We start from the raw sequence: 18,184 nt of genomic DNA, 5'->3' as shown, positions 1-18,184 counted from the left end.
TATTTTATGATGATTTTAAAGAATCTTACTTTTCCATTTGCATGTTCCACACAAGAAATGGCCACTTTTGACTAAACCAACGGTACTCGTGTCATTTATATGAAAAACATTGCAGCCTCCAGCGGCCGCTCACGAACTGCAGCAGTTTGTTTGGGTGTGTTCAGAGTGGGCAGGCTGAGTGAACGCTGCATCTATCTACGACTAGACGTTTTTCGCTTTCATTCACGTCAGATTGATACTCTCAAACCCGGACGTAACCAACGCCTATTCGCCGGAGAGAAACGGTAAGCAGTTTGCAATTTATATCAATAATCCTATGGTATTTTATCGAATAAATTGTAGTTAAATTATTTATGTGTTTGTCGGTGTTTTCCTGTTGAGTAATTTCGACTTAGCATGATGTGTTGCGCTCTGAGAAGTGTTAGCGCGTTAGCTTAGCTTCACAGCATCCTGTCGCCTTCATTACTCACAACTCTGATTTACTTTACTGCTGACAAATTAATAATAATAACAACTCATTTTCTTAATCACAAACTTTGTTTGACAACATTTTGGCTTTGAGTAGTCGTCATTTAATGTAGCGTTAGTTCTCGGCTAGATTTATTTAGTTCAATGTTCAACTTCATTGGTAACGTTAGGGGAGAAGAGGTTAGGAACAGTTACATTTTATGGCGTTTAAAGCTAACTTTTATGATTAATAAAAAATATAAAGATTCGTTTATTCTCGAATCGATGAGAAACCCGGCCAATCGGCGTTTTACTTGACACCTACTTTTTGATTGTGTATTGTTATCCCAAGTTTGTGTATAGTAATGTAACATTAGTCATTACTAAGAATAAACGGATTAAAAAAGGTCTGATGACAAACAAACGATAGACAATTGCGATAAATAAAAGGCAGTGAAGGTAGAAAACGGGCGATGAATAGCGCGAGAATGCGAAAGCAGCGACGTCTTCCTCTCAGCAGCGTTTAATATGCGGAAGCAAAGACAGAATCGACACATTCTTGCAGATGTCTTTCTCTGTGTCTCCCTTTGTCTAAAATCAAATCACAACACTTAGGCCTTATTGGCAATTTTAGTAAATGCATTAAGCCTACACGACATGGTTGTGAACACTGGAGACCGCGAAAGGAGGAAATGATTCACGTTAAGGTATCTGGAGTCTCGTGAGATATCAATGTTAACGCGATTATATCTCTCTCTCACCATATAGATGCAGACCATAAAGTGTGTGGTGGTTGGTGATGGAGCTGTTGGAAAGACCTGCCTCCTCATCTCCTACACGACCAACAAATTCCCATCTGAATATGTTCCCACGGTAAGGGTGCAGGGCTCAGGGGGAGGGGGAACAGTGATGGAATCAATATGAGTAGTAATGGCAGTTATTACTGTTGTCTTGCATGCGTTGTGTAAAGTAAGGATCTTTGAGGTATGTGTATATTTTGAAGGTTATTGGATTAGATGATGTATTCGGTGTTGTCATCTGATTTGGAATGTGATGTATTGTCGGTTGGGTAACAATACATCACATTTCAAACACGTTTTCACTGTGTATTATGCTATTGTCAGCCTATTTAAGTTGTTTGTCTGAAATGTGTATAAAGAAACTCTTATGTTCACTTTCATAACAAGATCTATTATTTGTTTGTTTGCAGGTGTTTGATAACTATGCCGTAACAGTGATGATCGGAGGAGAACCATATACATTGGGGCTTTTTGACACAGCAGGTACGCAGTCTAGATTGCTATCTAAAGACAGGGTTCATATGGGTGCTTTTCAAGGTTTAAAAAAATGCTACGATTTGGTTTAAAAGGCTTGAAACTGCTTCAAATTAGTATGTGACAATAGTTCACTTTTTAGATAAAATCACTGAAAAGTTCTTATTGAAAGAATGAAAGAAATTCCCGCACAAGCGTATTTGCTTCATCTTGGGTCAAATAATGAAGTAAATCTACAGACACAAACAAAATGAAATAACCACGTGAAACAGTGCGTCTTCATTTTAGAATTTAATTCCACTATCAGCGCTGGCCTTCTCATTTTTTCGTTGAGCCCTGTTCCTGAACGGCATATACAAATCCTTATTCTTTAAAATATAAGTCACATGTAACAAACACTCAGCGCACTCAGTCTATTGCAGGATTAGGCCTAATGAAATGATGTAAAACTCGTCTCAAATAATATTAGGCAATATATTATTATATATTTGTTCTTTTTTTTGACAAAGTAGACTATTTTGGCTTTATTGATGACCGAAGTAATAAAAAGTGAAATTATGAATTTTTATTTTTCCATCTGTTTCCCCTACATACTTTATAAATCTTGCTAACCACGGGCTCCAAACGTTTTCAGTTCAGGACCCACCGACAAGTAATCTGTCTCATCAATTTTGAACACGGGGAAAACACGCACATACGTTCCCTTTCAGTGTTTTCGTTCTTATCATAAATGAATACGTTTTATTGCAATATTAATATACCTTATGGTAGGGCTGCACAATTATGGCAATAATTATTGTTTATATTATTCCCCGTGATATTGTAATTGCAATTATTATTATTGATTAAATTTACATTGAAGTATGCTTTAAAACTTTCTGTGAGGCAAATGCATTCCGTATTCTTTATATAAACATTCTGCTCCTGAAATACTTGATTACTGTTGTTTAGTCTCAACAGATCAACATTTTACACATTCAAATCATAAAAAAAAAAAATGCAATTACTCGTATATCTGTTATTTGTGACTGCTGTAAATGGTCGCGCATCTGTAAAAGGGATAAAAAAACGCGTACAAAAGCACTATAAACGCGCCGCTTGCGCATCCATTGTCTAAGCACAATAAACGTGTGAATCAGTGAACAAGTGCAATTTTTAGTCATGTAACTGTTTCTTAAGTGTAATGTACCGCAGCCGAGTGCACATTTTGGGAGCCCCGAGAGCTGTAGTAGAAAATCGCAGCGCAGTAGCCAATGGAGGGAACTGAAGGGCCTGTGCTCGCCCACTATGCTAAATAGCCTATTCCCACACAGTTATTATATACATATTTTCGTTGTTAAAGTATTGTTTTCCATTGATTTGCTATTTTGTCATTTTACCATGGTTAATTTTCGTAAGGGAGAAAAAGTATTTTTACTCGATTTTACCACAAAAATCAGGTACAAGAAAACTATAACGGATTTACCAAAGTGATAGAGCCTATTCATTGATTAACATTCAAAAGCCACGTTTTTCAACTCAAACAGTATTAAAATAAACTTAATTACTGACTTGGCACTTGAGCTCGTGCATGCAAAATGTACGCGTCTGATGCGTGATACCTGTGAATTGTAGACGCGATGCGGCACTAACGTCTTGAAGTCATAATGAACTGTTTGTAAAGAAAATCTCGAGTTCCAAATTATATAATTTGTTTTTAAACAAGATTCATACATTAAAAGCGGTTTTGCTCTTTATGGTGTGTGCGTGTGTTAGACTCAAGACGACGAAGCGCAATGGATCATCTCATTGGGCCCTATTTTAACAATCTAAGCGCATGGTCTAAAGCGCACGGCGCAAGTGTACTTAGGGTGTGTCCGAATCCATTTTTGCTAGTTTAACGACAGAAGAAATGATCGGCGGGCCCGACATTTGATCTAAAATGGTTGTCCCTATTCTCTTAATGAGTCATGGTTGTGTTTTGGGCATAATGTGCAGTAAACCTATCAGAGTATCATCTCCCATTCCCTTAAGAGCCAGTCGTGCTCGTGCCGTGGCGGATTCACTATTTACATGGCGGAATTTGCAAGAGACTGAACGCTTCTCCAGAGAAACTTTTCTGCTCGTGTGCGGGGTTAATACGCACGAGCAGACCATCTACAAGACAAGTCGGATTTTTTACCCTATGTACACAATAATCTTTTACATTGTAATCCACTTATTTGTAATAATTCCTTTTATTATAAGTCCCTCTGTGTGTAATAAGCAGAATGTATCCTATTGGCGGATATTACTAACACGCTCTTTAAATAACCCCCCAAAAATTGCACCTTTGACTTTAGACCAGGTTTCAGTTGGTCAGTGGCGCAGTCTATGTCAGTTGCCTCAGAATTGCAGCTTGCCAACAATGCACCTGAACACACCTCGTTTTCAGACCAGCACGTCAATGTACGGAAATGCATTTGCTATTTAAACAACGTGGCGCATGACGTGAAAATGGTAACTGCGTTGGACTGAAACTAGCCAGAAAACACTTGCGTACCCCCAGTTAAAAAATAATAATTCAGGCCCTGGAAGCTCAAATGATAGTCAATTTTTGGTAAGCATGTGAAATGAAGGCCTATTTAATTTGCCAGACGGTCAACAATTTAAGTTGGGAATGTCATTGTAGAAACTTTTTTAGCACAATATCATCACTTAGTGATTAAGTATTTATAACGGAAAAGCATGAAAACACAAATTGAAAATACTTGAAAAGTGCTGAAATTTGACTTTGTAAAAGGTGTACGAACCCTGTAACTGACAACTTTTGCCCCTCAGTCTCTTTAAATTTAGTTTTTCGGAGTAAACATACTATAAGCCAAGTCTGCTTTGTTGATGCATTAAGATTGATCCCTGTCTTTTTTTAAGTGTACAAATATGTAACGGACGATTACTTGCATACAACTACTTACACTTACATAGTCTTTATTCAATTTGTTTGTGTGCTACTCTTGCGCTCATGTGGACACATCATGTCCAACCAGTCGTTTGCTCCTTTGTTTAAAAACCCCATTTTGAATAACTCTCAGAGCAGACGAAAGGTAAAACTGAACTGGAACTGTTCCTGTTCTCTCAGGTCAGGAAGACTACGACAGACTTCGGCCTCTCAGCTATCCGCAGACAGACGTCTTCCTGGTTTGCTTCTCTGTCGTTTCTCCTTCCTCCTTTGAGAACGTGAAAGAGAAGGTGGGTCTTTTCCCTCTGTTTTCCTGCTTTTCTGTGGGATCAAAGCATAGAAGAGCCCACCTTTGTTACTGACAATATTGTGTATTAAACTTATATGATTTGGCATTAAACGTATGTTAATGCATACATTGACCAATTTAAATCCCAGTGTAATAGTTATAATTTTCTTTTATATCATGCTTTAAATATCCTAGAAAATTTGTATAATGATTGCTAAACTGTATAAAAGACTGTTGACCTTGAAAACAGAATTCCTTCATAGCATATCTTTCTCTTTCTCAGTGGGTACCAGAGATCTCTCACCACTGTCCACGCACTCCATTCCTTCTGGTGGGCACTCAAGTCGACCTGAGGGACGACAGTAACACTGTGGAAAAACTTGCCAAAAACAAGCAGCGCCCCATATCGCCCGAAAGTGGGGAGAAGCTGGCCAGAGACCTCAGAGCTGTGAAATATGTAGAGTGCTCCGCCCTCACGCAGGTTAAAAGACAATCCACACACGCCTTTGATGACATAACAGCTGTCATAACTTGTGACGTACATCTAATGCTATTTCACTTTACGTTTTCTTTGTTCCCCGCAGAGAGGTTTGAAGAATGTATTCGACGAGGCGATACTTGCCGCGCTTGAACCTCCCGAGACGAAACCGAAGAAACGCTGCATCCTCTTGTAGGGAGATCAGTAGCGAGGGATACTCACTTCAACATGAGGGGGTGGAGAAAACAAAATGTTCTGGTGGGGTTTTAAGATTGGTAGGGTTTGGCTTTGGAATAGAGAGAGTTTAATTGGAAAAAATGATGGGAACAAAATGGCGAAAAATGAACTGGAGATATTGGGCAACGAAATGGTATTGTAAACAAACAAACAAATGCACACCGTGCCTTTCTAAATCTTTCTAGAACAACAGAAGAAATGACTGCAATTTGAAATCAGTAGCGCCCCTAAAAACAAAGAATAGGTGACGATGAAAATATACAGGCGAGCTTTATGCACATGTCTTAGAGAACAACGTATAAATCCACTTCAATGCTTTAAATGTTATTTACGCTGCAGTTTTATGTGATCTGTCTGAAAAAAGTGTGACGGCACATACAGTTTGATTTTTAAATCCTTCCAAATTCTGATGGCTGTCAAAGATGAATGATTTGAGAGGCTTAACATTTCAGAACGTTGGACGGACACGATGGAATTGTCATATGCTTTGCTCAGAGCTGCATACGAGTGGTTAACACACAACGTCTGTAAATGGCACATTTCAAAAAGTGTAAAGCAAAACGTGCTGACTGCTTTTGTGACATTTGTGCTTCTGCAGACAATTTGTTCTTTAACCTGTGGATAGTGTCTATGTGCAGTAAGCTGTATCTCAGCTTTCCTGGATCTGTTCAGTTGAGCATAAAACTGGCACAAAGCTACTTTATGGGGATTTCATTGTCAAGTTTTTCATTCTAGATATGTTGCACCAACACCACATATTAGGTTCTGTCTAGTATGTGGTCAGACTGTTAAGACCTCAAGTTTTAGTATGTACTGGACTGGATCTGGCACAAAAGCAAGCGTATGTGATTGGTTTGGGCATTCGATTAGCTCTAATCACTGACAATGGCATTGAGATCAATATAACCAATAACGATTTTAAATATTTTAACAGTTGTTTGAAAACAAGCTTGTTATACAGTTTTTGATTGATCAGAGTGTTATAACCATATAAACCAAACTCTCTGTGGCCAGATCCCCTCCCGAGTGTCCTGTATTAGATTTTTAAGAAATGGTTAAGAGAGTTTGGACCTTATGTGGGAGCCAATGGCGTCTTAGTTTAAAGCATTTGTTTCTTCCTATATATGAGCCAGGCTGATTTCTTCTGTGGTTCATGCTCCTAGAATCTCTCTTAAGTGCATTTACTCTGGAGCCATGCAGTGCCTTCTGCTGGCCGTTTAGAAAACTGAATTTATTTTTTGGAGTATGATGTATTAAATGTATTACTGTTTTTCTCTTGGGTGAATGAATTTAGTGGTGATGCATTTTGAAACTTGAGTTTTTTCAATGACTTTTTATTTTATTTTTTTCGCTAGAGTACCATTTGATTGTGATTTATTAATAAAATAACAGTTTAAAATGTACTATTTTGAATAACCGATCTTAACAGTCATGAGAATAAAAGGAGGATGATGATGGTTGAAAATGAGGCCTTTTCTTAGTCAAGTTCTGCGGTGTTTGCAATCTCACTATATTTGTAATAAAAGTGGTGTGACTGACACGCAACAGGTTTTCGTACCCTGCTTATTAAGCCATTTTTGTATTTGCATATGTGTGTCGTGCAACAACATACATGTTTGTAAGTAGGCTACAAACCATAATTAACAAACCACTTTTCACATTTGGCATGTGAACCTTTTATTTTACAAGACGGTAGACTATGGAAAACAGTAGGGTGGCAGTAAATGAACTTCTATGCAACCGGGCAAGCCAAAACAAACACAGCTGATGGATGGCTAGAGAGTGTGCAGGTGGAATTTTCCATCCAGGCACGATAAACTCAAATAAATAAACACAAACAGCCAAACCGTAAAGAAATTATAAATACAGTAAATGAGACGAGTGGAACTCTAGACTAGGATTAAATGGCATCATGTGAAGGCCTTATAAACAATACTAACATTATTTTACTGCTGTTATTCTGGGGTTAATATCAGCTTTAAGAGCATTGTCTTAAGCAAGTTAGTTAATGGTTTGCTTTTCATGTGTTTTTTGAGAAGGCTTTAGTGCTGGACTAAAAGAAGGAAAATACATTTTTAACAACAAAACTTTACAATCATCTGGCATAAACATTCGGCTGTTGTCCACACCCATCAAAACAATTGTACACATGGAGAATAATGACAGTGATTATATAGACGATTATCACACGCCTGGTCCGAAGTTAACTTCCAGTCTGTGTTTGGTTATAATATAACAATTTATTTTTAGGGTTGTTAAACAAGTAATAATGATGAATCACATTTAGAATAAAAGTTTGTGTTTACATAATACATGTCTGTGAACTTTGCATATTAATATTGTATTCTAAAAACAATTAAATATAAAAAATAATAAACATTTATATATAATTTCAATGATTAGTAAATATAAATAAATACATGTAAATGTTTCCTCAATATGTATATGTGAATATAAATACAAGTTAATATGATCAATACACAGACATAATGTATATTATGTAAACACAAAACTTATTCTGGATGTGATTAATCACGACAGCCCTATTTATTTTATATTTAATTTATATTACTATTCATTTATATTAATAGATGGTTTATGTATTATATCATATATATGTATTATTGTATATTAATTGTATTAAGTTATATTATAACTACTCAACAGTTAGCATATTGATTCATTGTGGAGGTCTACCGGAAGTTAAGTTTGGGCCACATAACGTTTGTTTGTGTTGCCGCTAAAACCGTCTATATCAGGAACATACTCTAGTGAAATAAATCTTAACCAACATTTAAGCAACATAACACAATATTTATGAACAAATTCAAACAACTTGCTTATTCTGACTTGTACATATTAAAATATATAAATAATAAGGGAGCATATTACATTTTATTATTCTTTAAATGAGTAAAAAATTATTTTTGACAAATGGGCAAAACCTATAGGATAGTGGCAAATTTTGCTAAATGTAAAATTACAACTAATTAGCATTTGAGGTGAAAGTGATTAGTCTTTTAATGTCATAAATTGATTTTTGTTGTAAATATGCCTGACAAGATTGTTACACTGAAAGAAATTTTAGTGGGCGTCTTCTGTAAATCAGGGAAACATTTATGATATTTATTTTTTGCTCACAAAAGCAAAAATGCAATTAAATGAAACAAAAAACTTTTTCACTTTTTTTGAACAACAAGAATTTAAAGCAGTATTACACTTATTGTTTTCATAACCCTTTTTCGTCTTTGACCCAACCACATTCTTACATTTGTTCAAAGAAAGTGGAGAAATCTGTTTTGCTAGTTGGGTCGGTTCCCTTTCATTAACAAACAGGAGATGATGACTTGAGATGGTTGTCATCTTCACATGGGGTTTGTGGAGGAGGTGTTCGGTGGTCAGGAGCGCGTCATTCTCGGCAGGTGTGTATGAGCACTGTGTTTTTACACTGCTGGCAGCGAACCGAACAGCACCAGGAAAACTTACACGAGCAACGCTGCACCACCTCTGCTCGGCCTGCGCGGAACCCTGGGCCGCAGCATAACAGCTCACATCCATCTGGTGCCAACCTTGAGGTTCCTACAGACAGCGAGAGATGTGAAACGATAAGAATTTTGAAAGAAAGGTAAGGAAGAGTACTAAGTCTGAAATATCAGATCAAAATGATATGTTTATTTGTGTGATTCTGTTGTATATTTTTACCATTACAGCGTCGCCCTGCAGTACCAGGGATGCCGTTGTCTGGATCTAGACGGCAAAAATCTGGTGAGGATGCCAAGTAAACCAGATCCCGTGTGGCTGGTGGCTTCACCTGGGGGTCCCGCGGAAGAAGAGCTGTGCGAGAGCCCACGCGTGTGAGTCGTACCTGAGTGGAAATCACATCATCAATAAGTTACTGTCTCTAACAATTACGAGGTCCCACCTCGATTGGGACGCTCCCTACCTCTGTGGCTCCATCGAAGCGTTCTTTCAACACAGCACCAACCCGGCGAAATGGAGGCATGACCTTCCAACAGGTTTTGAGCTCACATGATCCAGAAACGCCGTGACACTTGCACTCCACCTGCATGTTATGAAGAATCGCCTGAACGAGGTACAAGAAAACCGTGAAAACCAAAACACACCGACTGTTTGATTTCAGCCAGTGAAAAACATCTTGCCTTCCGTCCCGCTTCGTTATTGTGAATGTTCATTAGTGGCCGTCCCGACGACATGCCTTTTGCTCTCTCTGGCTCGTCCACGAAGTTCTGAGAGAACGCAACGCCGTACGACAGGTTATCGGAACAGCCTGACCACTGGAAACCTGGATGGGAGCAGATTGGGGTACGTGTTTGGTATACACGTTTTTTTTCCATACGTGGATTTCCAACATTACATGGTTTTTGTACTAACCCTCTGGGCTGACCCCTCTGACCTTACGGTCACAGCCACATCTTTCCAGCTCTCCCCTGCTACAGCCTCGAGTCACGGCCACGGCTACTGCTGCGGATGCAAGAGCGTGGACAAAAGCTGCCTCACGGGTGCCTAAAGAGCGCACATACACGGATGGATAAGAATTGAATTCAATCAGAATTGAAGGGTGACATCAGTATGAAGTGTGTGTCCTGCGGATCTTAAAATAGTAATAAAAATGTGTGGCGTAAAGATTTTTGTATTTTAATAAACCATTCAAATGAAACACTCATTTTCCCCACAACTGTGAGCAATGAAAGATGACAGTTTTATAATATAATCCCATAATCTCTTATGTTTAGATGTCTTGTTCTGACGCTGTGGGTTGTAATGTTATTGTAACCTTGATTCATGACTCGTCCAAACACATTAATCCCGCGTGGGGTGGTGGAACAATTCCAGCGCCGGTTTCGAAACTGATGTTGGCACTGTGGTGATGGAAACACAAGAAAAGGGGGATTTATATACTATACGTAGACTTAAAACTGTTAATGATATTATTCAATAAAAAGTGAAGTTTGGTGGATTTTATTTTATATTTATTGAGTTTAAAAATTGTGTCAGTCAAAATTTGAGTGAATGTCACTTTCATGTCACATTAATGATTTAAATCTTTTTAGCTATATTTTTAAATTAAGAAGATAAATGGTCTTGTTCTGCCCAGCCCAAACTTCCTGTTTTAACAGGAAATATGTCATTTCACTAAATGGAATGTGATTTTATGAAGTTTAGATGTCAAGGCTGTTTTTTACCCTAAAACTTGAAATAACTTTTACTGCTGCAATGGTGCATTTATTTGTGCATAAAAATCCAAAATCCACAAATGAATAAATAAATAAACGCCAGAATGCACTTCAAATTTGATAATAATTATTGGCTTTTTACCTCCTCAGTGACCATCTCTGCAGCCTTTCGAACAGACTCCATGACCTCCCCCCGTGCCCGACACACCCCGACTTGTCCTGGTGCTAAACCCCTCAGACGGCCACATGGTTCTGTACCAGACACAGGACGAGAGCGTGGCAAACGTGCCAGAGAGCTGCAGAGAGAAGATGATAACGAAAGAAGTGATAGAAAGACAAATTAAAGAGAATTACTATAGAAAATAAGACAATAGCTCGGAAAAGGAACGTGCATTAAAAGATGATGTTGTAAGTTGAGATCTACAATAAATCGCAGTATATAAGAAAGACAATTTAAAGGCATCTTTTACAAGTTATGGCATAACAAAAAAGTGCATTCACACAAGCCAACTTACAGCCAGTTGGTTGCCATGGTGAGGTGGGTTGCCCATAGCAACAGCAGGAGTCGTCGTCCGGTGAGAGTCACAGAGGAGTCAGTGGGCATCAGATTGTCTGTCTGTCTGTCTTCCTGTCTGCGTCTGAATTACTGTTTATCTGTCTGTTTCCTTTACTGTACCTGTGATGTTGGGTTGTTCCCCTCATATCTGTCACAATCAACAGATAGGAAATGCTCTTTCTATTACTGAATTATTGATATGATACAATACATATTTTATTCCTACACATCAAATATAAATAATCAGTCAAGCCTAATTTTATGTGTATGCACGGTAAATCACAGCAAATTAAACAAAAGATTTATTAAAATATTTTTATAAGCATAATTAAATCACGCAAGTTTTGAAGTTGATACTTCTTTATTTTATTGTATTATTAGTCATGACAAATGTCAGAAAAGTATAAATGTTTACCACTCTGAAGTCCACACCGATCCAAAATATTCCAGGAGATGAACCATTCGAACAAGTATATTTATGTCCTATTCCAAATTTATCATTCAAATTGATCTTCTGTAACTATTTGTTTTAAAGATAAAATTCCTCTAAGCTGTAATCTTATTGTCACAGAGAGAGAGATATTCATCTTATGTCATTTTTATAAAAAAAGAGTCTGGTTTTGTTTGAAGACCAGAGAAGACTGGTTTGAGTAAAGTTACCCAAATTACAAGTTATACAGCTAATAAATTAGAATTGCATTATAATATATCATCTTCTCTGGTTCTGTAAAAAACAATACAGTTAAACAGATAAATCTAGCAAAGCCCTTTCCTCTGCTCAGGGCTGCATCAGTTTGTGTGGAAAAAAGTTTCAGAATTCTGTAATCCAATTTGTCCTCCAAATGAATGTAGTCCAAAGGTTAAAAAAAGTGTGGATGAAGTGATGGTTGTGGGGTTATAAAGGAAGGATGAATAAAGGGTGGGAGGGTTGGAGACAACGCAGAGGGGAGGGATGAATGTTTTTACCGTAGTACATTAGAATTGAGGGATGAGCTTGGACTCATTGTTCAATGTACTCAGGACGTAATATGTGACCTCTGCTTAATGACAAGTGCTTCAACTCGTGGGATTATGCAAAGTCTAACACCCTTGACTGTGTTGTATTTGTGTGCGTGTCAAAAAAGAGGACAAGTGCCAAATTACATCTGTGGATCTGCAAATAAGTGTGTACGTGAGAGAGAGAGAGAGAGAGAGAGAGAGAGGGAAGGGATTCCTTTTCTGAATGTATGGGACTTTAGCATCTGTTACCTAGTATCAGTGAATGGTGCATTAGAAAATGTTGCCCCTAAATCTTGAGACCTTCACAAAAGCGTTTTGCTTTAAAGCCATCGGAAATTGAAAGAGAAATATGTGCCTTAACTATAAATAACCTTATAGATAGAACACAGCAGTGGAAGGGTGCACGAACCTGTCCTGACACAGGCCCTGTGTGAACGTGTCTTACCTAATGTTTAATTTTCCCAAACTTTTGTTGCTCTTTTTACGAGTATCCTCCCCCCTTTTTACTCCCTCTGCCCTGCTCTCTCTTTCTCTCTCTTTATATTGTCTTCGAAGAAGGGATGACATTTAGACAAGGAGGAGAAAACACAGTGCTGACAAATATTAGAACTGAGGCAGATAAATCACCAGAGAGAGGGCCAAGATCATGGAGTTCACGGATCTATATACAGGATTTGTGACTCGATATAATGCAACTCTTTTTTATTTTAATAAGCGTTAAGAAATACATTTTGGGTACATTAGTAGTAGTATTTTTATAACAAACAGGTATTTGTTATACTTCAAAAATACTACTCGGAAACATTTTGTACAAAAATTACATGAATATACCTGAATGCTTTTGATGTTGAAATGTATTTTTCTCAAGAACAAAATGTTAAAGCATAGCATGCTAAAGCATAGTCAACAAGATGTAACCAACACGCGGGCAGGTAGTCCGAAATTCCATTTCCAAGAACTTGACAAAGGTATTTCGTACTAGATTTTTACAAATTTGTCCTTTCTATCATCCCTATTTGTCATTGACCGCTTCACAACTGAACCTTTCTGGACCTCAGCAGGCATATAAATAATTGTGTCCCCTTACAGATTCAAGGCCTTTCGCAGTGCCCCATATCTCCCTCTTGCACTTTTTCACTTCTCGTCGTATTCTCTCTTTGTGTCCGCCGTCGTTCACAGTGACGTCTTGCGCCATCTCCCCCGGCAACACCATGGCGACCCGCACCCCATGTCACGTCCGGCGCCTCTCTTCTCCTCACCTCGATCCGCTCACCCCGCACCCGTAAATAAAATCTCTTCTTTGTACATCCAGTGTCCCGTCTGTCAGAATCTGTTTTACGCTCTCATCCGAGATGTCACTGTGGCTAATTGTGGTCGTTTTGTGTGATTTAACAGGGGCGTTTAGATGGACACCTGTGCTAGACTGTGACCCTCAATATTCATTATAGGATGCAGGAAAAACAAATAAAAACAGAAAAGATTATGTCATACAAATTCTAAACTACTTCTAGACCACTAAACACAAGATGTTCATTGGAACATTATTAAATCTTGGGGGATTTCATGCCAGTTCAGGCACATTCTGTCATTAAAGGTACACAAGATGTATTTAAATTCATTACTGATTGTCAATCTGATAATATCATTTGCAAAAAAGAAAACTTTTTAACAGTATATCCCGAATAGGTGTAATATTGTTTTTTCTTCATATCACAGAGGCAAAAAGATATAGATACAGGAAAATGCAGGAAGATTTTAACAAATGGGGTCAAATTTGTGTACAAATACTTACAAATGTGTATTGAAACCATTTATTTATATATAATCACGTGTGTATCCAATCCCAAAATCTTTGCATCTCCGAAAACGCACTGGTAAAACATGCATGAGCACAACAAGATGGCACACACTGATTATTATTGGATGGCTTGTTGACCTCATTCTGGAATGCTTGCCCTGAATTACTACGGACACTGAGGGGATATTATGGGATAGAAATGACAGCCCTCCAACCAAATCACCCACCACCCAACCAAGGCTATACATCCTACAAATTGCAGATATTCACTCTGCATTCTGTAATGTTAATGTAATAAATATCGTTTAAACATTTTGTGCCTTGTGTGTGTGTGTGTGTTTATTTAGGTGATTTTTTTGTTTGTGAGTGCTGTAGTTTACGTGTCCCGTCCATCTCACCACTGGATGTCCTTACTGCTCATTTGATAAGCATAAGGTGAGGTTTGTGAATGTGCTGGTTGTATGGTTTATCACCTGAAACAAACGGGCACTTACTTTGCCTTTCACACATGCACGTATGATGCCTTAAACTAGGTCTGCAGAGTCAACATTCTTTTGCTCTTCATGAGAATATTATGGGATGTAGGTGGGAGTGAAATGTGCGGTGGGAGCTGCAGGGTAACACCCCCCCTGAGCCTGTCACGATTGGTGAGCTATATCTACCCCCCCAACCCCCCATCACCCAATCTCCATGGTGACTGATCTACTTTAAGCAGAAGGGTGTGCATAGTGTGTGTGTGTATGTTTTGGGGGGTACGCACCTGAAGCACTGATGCATTTCTGGTGCTGAACAGGAGAGATGTGCGCTGTGATGTTAAAAAGAACAAGGCAAGTGGACAGAACAATATAAAAACGACAGCAAAATAAGGGAAATTTAAAGCAACCTCTCCACATGAAAAGCTGCAGTGCCACACGTTAAGAACAAAGAAATAAGGTTGCATTCATATGACATTCAAGAATGTATACTGTATTGTCCACTTGGGGAAAAACAATAGGATAAACAATTGACCTTCTGACTCAGCTATAAGCTCCTTTGACCTAATGTCACATGAAGAAGAAAAATTTCTTAGGCCATAAGATGTCTGACTAAATTAATTTATGTGTGCTTATATATTAATATTAATTGAATATTAATGTTTCTCCCTGTTGATTTCAAAAACTTCATTAAAACCTCTGCTATATTTTGTCGCCTTAGAATTATAAGGTTCTATCTGACATTTTGGTCAAAATTGATTTATTCACATATTCTTATTCTGTGACAACTTATTTACATGCAATGTTTTTTTTAATGTGTGCATTTTGGGGCTTTTTTAAAGAAAACAAAAAGGTTCTATCTACAAAACCGAATTATAATTTGGTGCTAAGGTTCTATCTGCAAGAGCCAATCAGCACTTTGAATGCACACAAGAGGACCAATCAGGATCAACTTTCTTTGTCATGTGACGTACTCCTCAGTCACAGGGGTATATCTGAGGAAACATTGCAACACAAAACAATGTTTAAAAGAAACGTCAAGGTTGACTGTTTTATTGATACTCTTGTCAACAAGTACAGCTCAAACGACAGTATTTTTTGTTTTGTTTCAGGTTTTGTTGAGGAGATTATTTTTTAAATATTTATAGACACAACACTAGCCAGCAACGCTAGCTTCCCATGTGTTTACATAGACTCTCATAATGCAGTTAATGCCAAATAGTCAACAAGGTCAAGAGTCTTCTGTGGATAAAACATTGAAAGAAAAATTAGCACAGCCTTTTATGCTTAACTTGAACAAGAAAAAGCATCCTAAAATATGAAATAAGCTAATTTACATAAAAACCATGTAAATTTACTGTTTTACACATTGTTATACAGTAATTTCATGTTTTAACAAAAGTTATAATTGTTTGTGTTGCTTGAAAATGTATTGCTTTAATGAATGTTTTGCACATAGAACCTTATTATTCTAAACCGAAAGGGATTTTTCAGAATCAGAAGGTTCTATCTGCATTTGACCTGTTCCAAAAAAAAACATTTACAAATTTCAGAAAATATTGATATTGTACATTTGTAATACATTTAGGGTCTCTGTCTATTTCATGTATAAAAGAGATTAGTTCTTCATATAATTTTTGCTCAAATGCAAAACCTTTAAAGCTCAATATCTCAAAACTGCTCCGACGAACCTTATAATTCCAAGGCGACGATTGTAAATATTTATGGTGTTTTAACATGAATATGAAGCAACTAAATTGAAGTTATATGACATGCTAATCCTGGACTAGTTTCTCTGTAATAACTGTCCACTTTAGAAAAATGTCACAACTGAGCTAAAAGTAATTTGATGTAAATGTAATGATATTGTATCTCTGACTCTAAGATTCTTACAAAAGTAGCTTAATAGAAGGGCGATAAAAAGCCATGGGAATATCAAAAAGTTGCTACTAAAAACCTTAACCCAGCACATATTCAGACTGAAGAAACACTTCAAATAGCTTCAATTCAATTGAATTCTGCTCAATTCAAATTCAATTGCTGTTTGCTTTGTAAATGGTGAAAACAATCTCATTGAATTGAATTTGCTGGAGTTTTATCCTGAACACAAGCAGTTTGTTATTGAAAGTGCATTATTTCACGTTCTGTCAGAAGCACTGATGCACATCAGCACAGCACTGTCAATAATCTGATAATGATGTGTCAGACTGCTGTGGTTTCTCATGTTAACAGACTCGCATCAGACATGCGCTTGAAGATTAGATTCAGCATAACATTTGAGCAAAGGCAGAAAATCTAATTCCCATTTCTTTTTCTTTGTACATATCAAGTTCAACTAATGAGAACTGATTAAGTAAGGGATAATGTACGGGCAGCCGGTTGTTATAGCAGAAATAAGCCCCGACAGTGTGATCAGGACCCGACTCGAAGCGGAGGCTACTTGCCACATGAGAAAAAAATAGACATGAAATGTGAATTTGAAATATTTTATTAGCATATTTTTACTGAATGCAGATTTACTTTGGTTTTAAGGTCGTAAACGACGTTCAAATGTCATGAGCAGACAATTTGGTTTAATCATTTGTAAATATAATGTCGTATATGTTTTTAAAAGACATATTTATATTTAATGTGTCAAAAAAATGTCAAAAAGATTTGCTGCATCCGGGTTGCTGTGTGTTATTAGTTTTGAGAGGTTGTTAACTGGGAATAATGAACGAGATTGGCCAATCAGAATCAAGCATTCCAATGAGCCGTGTAATAGTATAAATAAAGCCTATTGCAAAATACATTTCTGAATAAAACATCTGTTTGACCAGAACTGGATCTGTTTTTATGTTAACACAGATCTCAGCTGATGTTCCTGTAGCACTGAGCACGCAATAAAAGCAAAATGTATAAACACAAATCAGAAAAAATGCATACATTAAACACACAGTAAGTCACTTTTGATAAATCATCTGCCAAATAAATGTAAATATGAGTTCTCCATAGACCCCCTTACCTGTTGTTACAGTACGTGGCCGGCCTTCCAACCAATGCAGTCAAGCCCTTGCAAATGATCCAGAATGCAGCTGCACATCTAGTTTTCAATCAGCCAAAAAGGACCCATGTAACAACACCCCTCCTGATTTCAGTGTTTGTCACAGCACATCTGATTCATAAAAGCAAGCGTTATAATATAAAATAATATAATATATAATATATATATAAAGCGAACACAAACTTATAACAAGAGTCAATCTTCAGACTATAAAAGAGCAAATGCTGCACTTTGACATTTTATCACCTCGGAAACTGCGAAGTGTCACTCTTGTAGTTATTCGGCATTTGACAGTCTCCTGTATTTCACCCAACAGTGACTCTCAGCCAGGTGCGTGTAGGCATTTTGTTGCTGGTGCACCAAACACCCAGGCAGGTGGACGGACAGCAGCAGAATATTATGGGCTGTCACCAGCGGCCTGGGGTTTCCCTGGAGACCATGTGACTAATGTTGTTTTTTCCTCTTCCCTCTCTTTCAG

The 18,184-nt window shown here is 37.5% G+C and overlaps 2 protein-coding genes across 4 annotated transcripts; one reads left to right on the top strand and one right to left on the bottom strand.

Annotated features, from left to right (window-relative positions):
* Positions 1-150: 150 nt before the first annotated feature.
* Positions 151-7,187, top strand: cdc42l (cell division cycle 42, like). Its single transcript, XM_057340713.1, has 6 exons — positions 151-284; positions 1,216-1,320; positions 1,658-1,730; positions 4,819-4,928; positions 5,211-5,408; positions 5,512-7,187. Exons 2-6 carry the CDS (start codon positions 1,216-1,218, stop codon positions 5,599-5,601), a joined length of 576 nt encoding a protein of 191 aa, XP_057196696.1. The 5' UTR covers positions 151-284; the 3' UTR covers positions 5,602-7,187.
* A 1,341-nt stretch (positions 7,188-8,528) lies between these two features.
* On the bottom strand, positions 8,529-18,167 carry wnt4b (wingless-type MMTV integration site family, member 4b). 3 transcript variants are annotated; one of them, XM_057340710.1, is made up of 12 exons: positions 17,953-18,167; positions 17,668-17,817; positions 14,951-14,995; positions 11,809-13,815; positions 11,353-11,541; positions 10,980-11,133; positions 10,438-10,522; positions 10,035-10,166; positions 9,803-9,945; positions 9,586-9,726; positions 9,345-9,507; positions 8,529-9,221 (listed from the first exon to the last, which is right to left on the bottom strand). In XM_057340710.1, exons 5-12 carry the CDS (start codon positions 11,439-11,441, stop codon positions 9,052-9,054), a joined length of 1,077 nt encoding a protein of 358 aa, XP_057196693.1. In that variant the 5' UTR covers positions 11,442-11,541; positions 11,809-13,815; positions 14,951-14,995; positions 17,668-17,817; positions 17,953-18,167; the 3' UTR covers positions 8,529-9,051. The 3 variants fall into 3 exon arrangements, with proteins under 3 accessions (XP_057196693.1, XP_057196692.1, XP_057196694.1); XM_057340709.1 differs by lacking the exon at positions 11,809-13,815; XM_057340711.1 differs by lacking the exon at positions 11,809-13,815 and having other exon boundaries at positions 17,668-17,745.
* Positions 18,168-18,184: the final 17 nt, after the last annotated feature.

Source organism: Triplophysa rosa, linkage group LG8 (genome assembly GCF_024868665.1).
Source record: "Triplophysa rosa linkage group LG8, Trosa_1v2, whole genome shotgun sequence".
Taxonomy (NCBI): domain Eukaryota; kingdom Metazoa; phylum Chordata; class Actinopteri; order Cypriniformes; family Nemacheilidae; genus Triplophysa; species Triplophysa rosa.
Note: the sequence above shows the minus strand (reverse complement) of the source record. Positions and strands in the feature narration are given on the sequence as shown.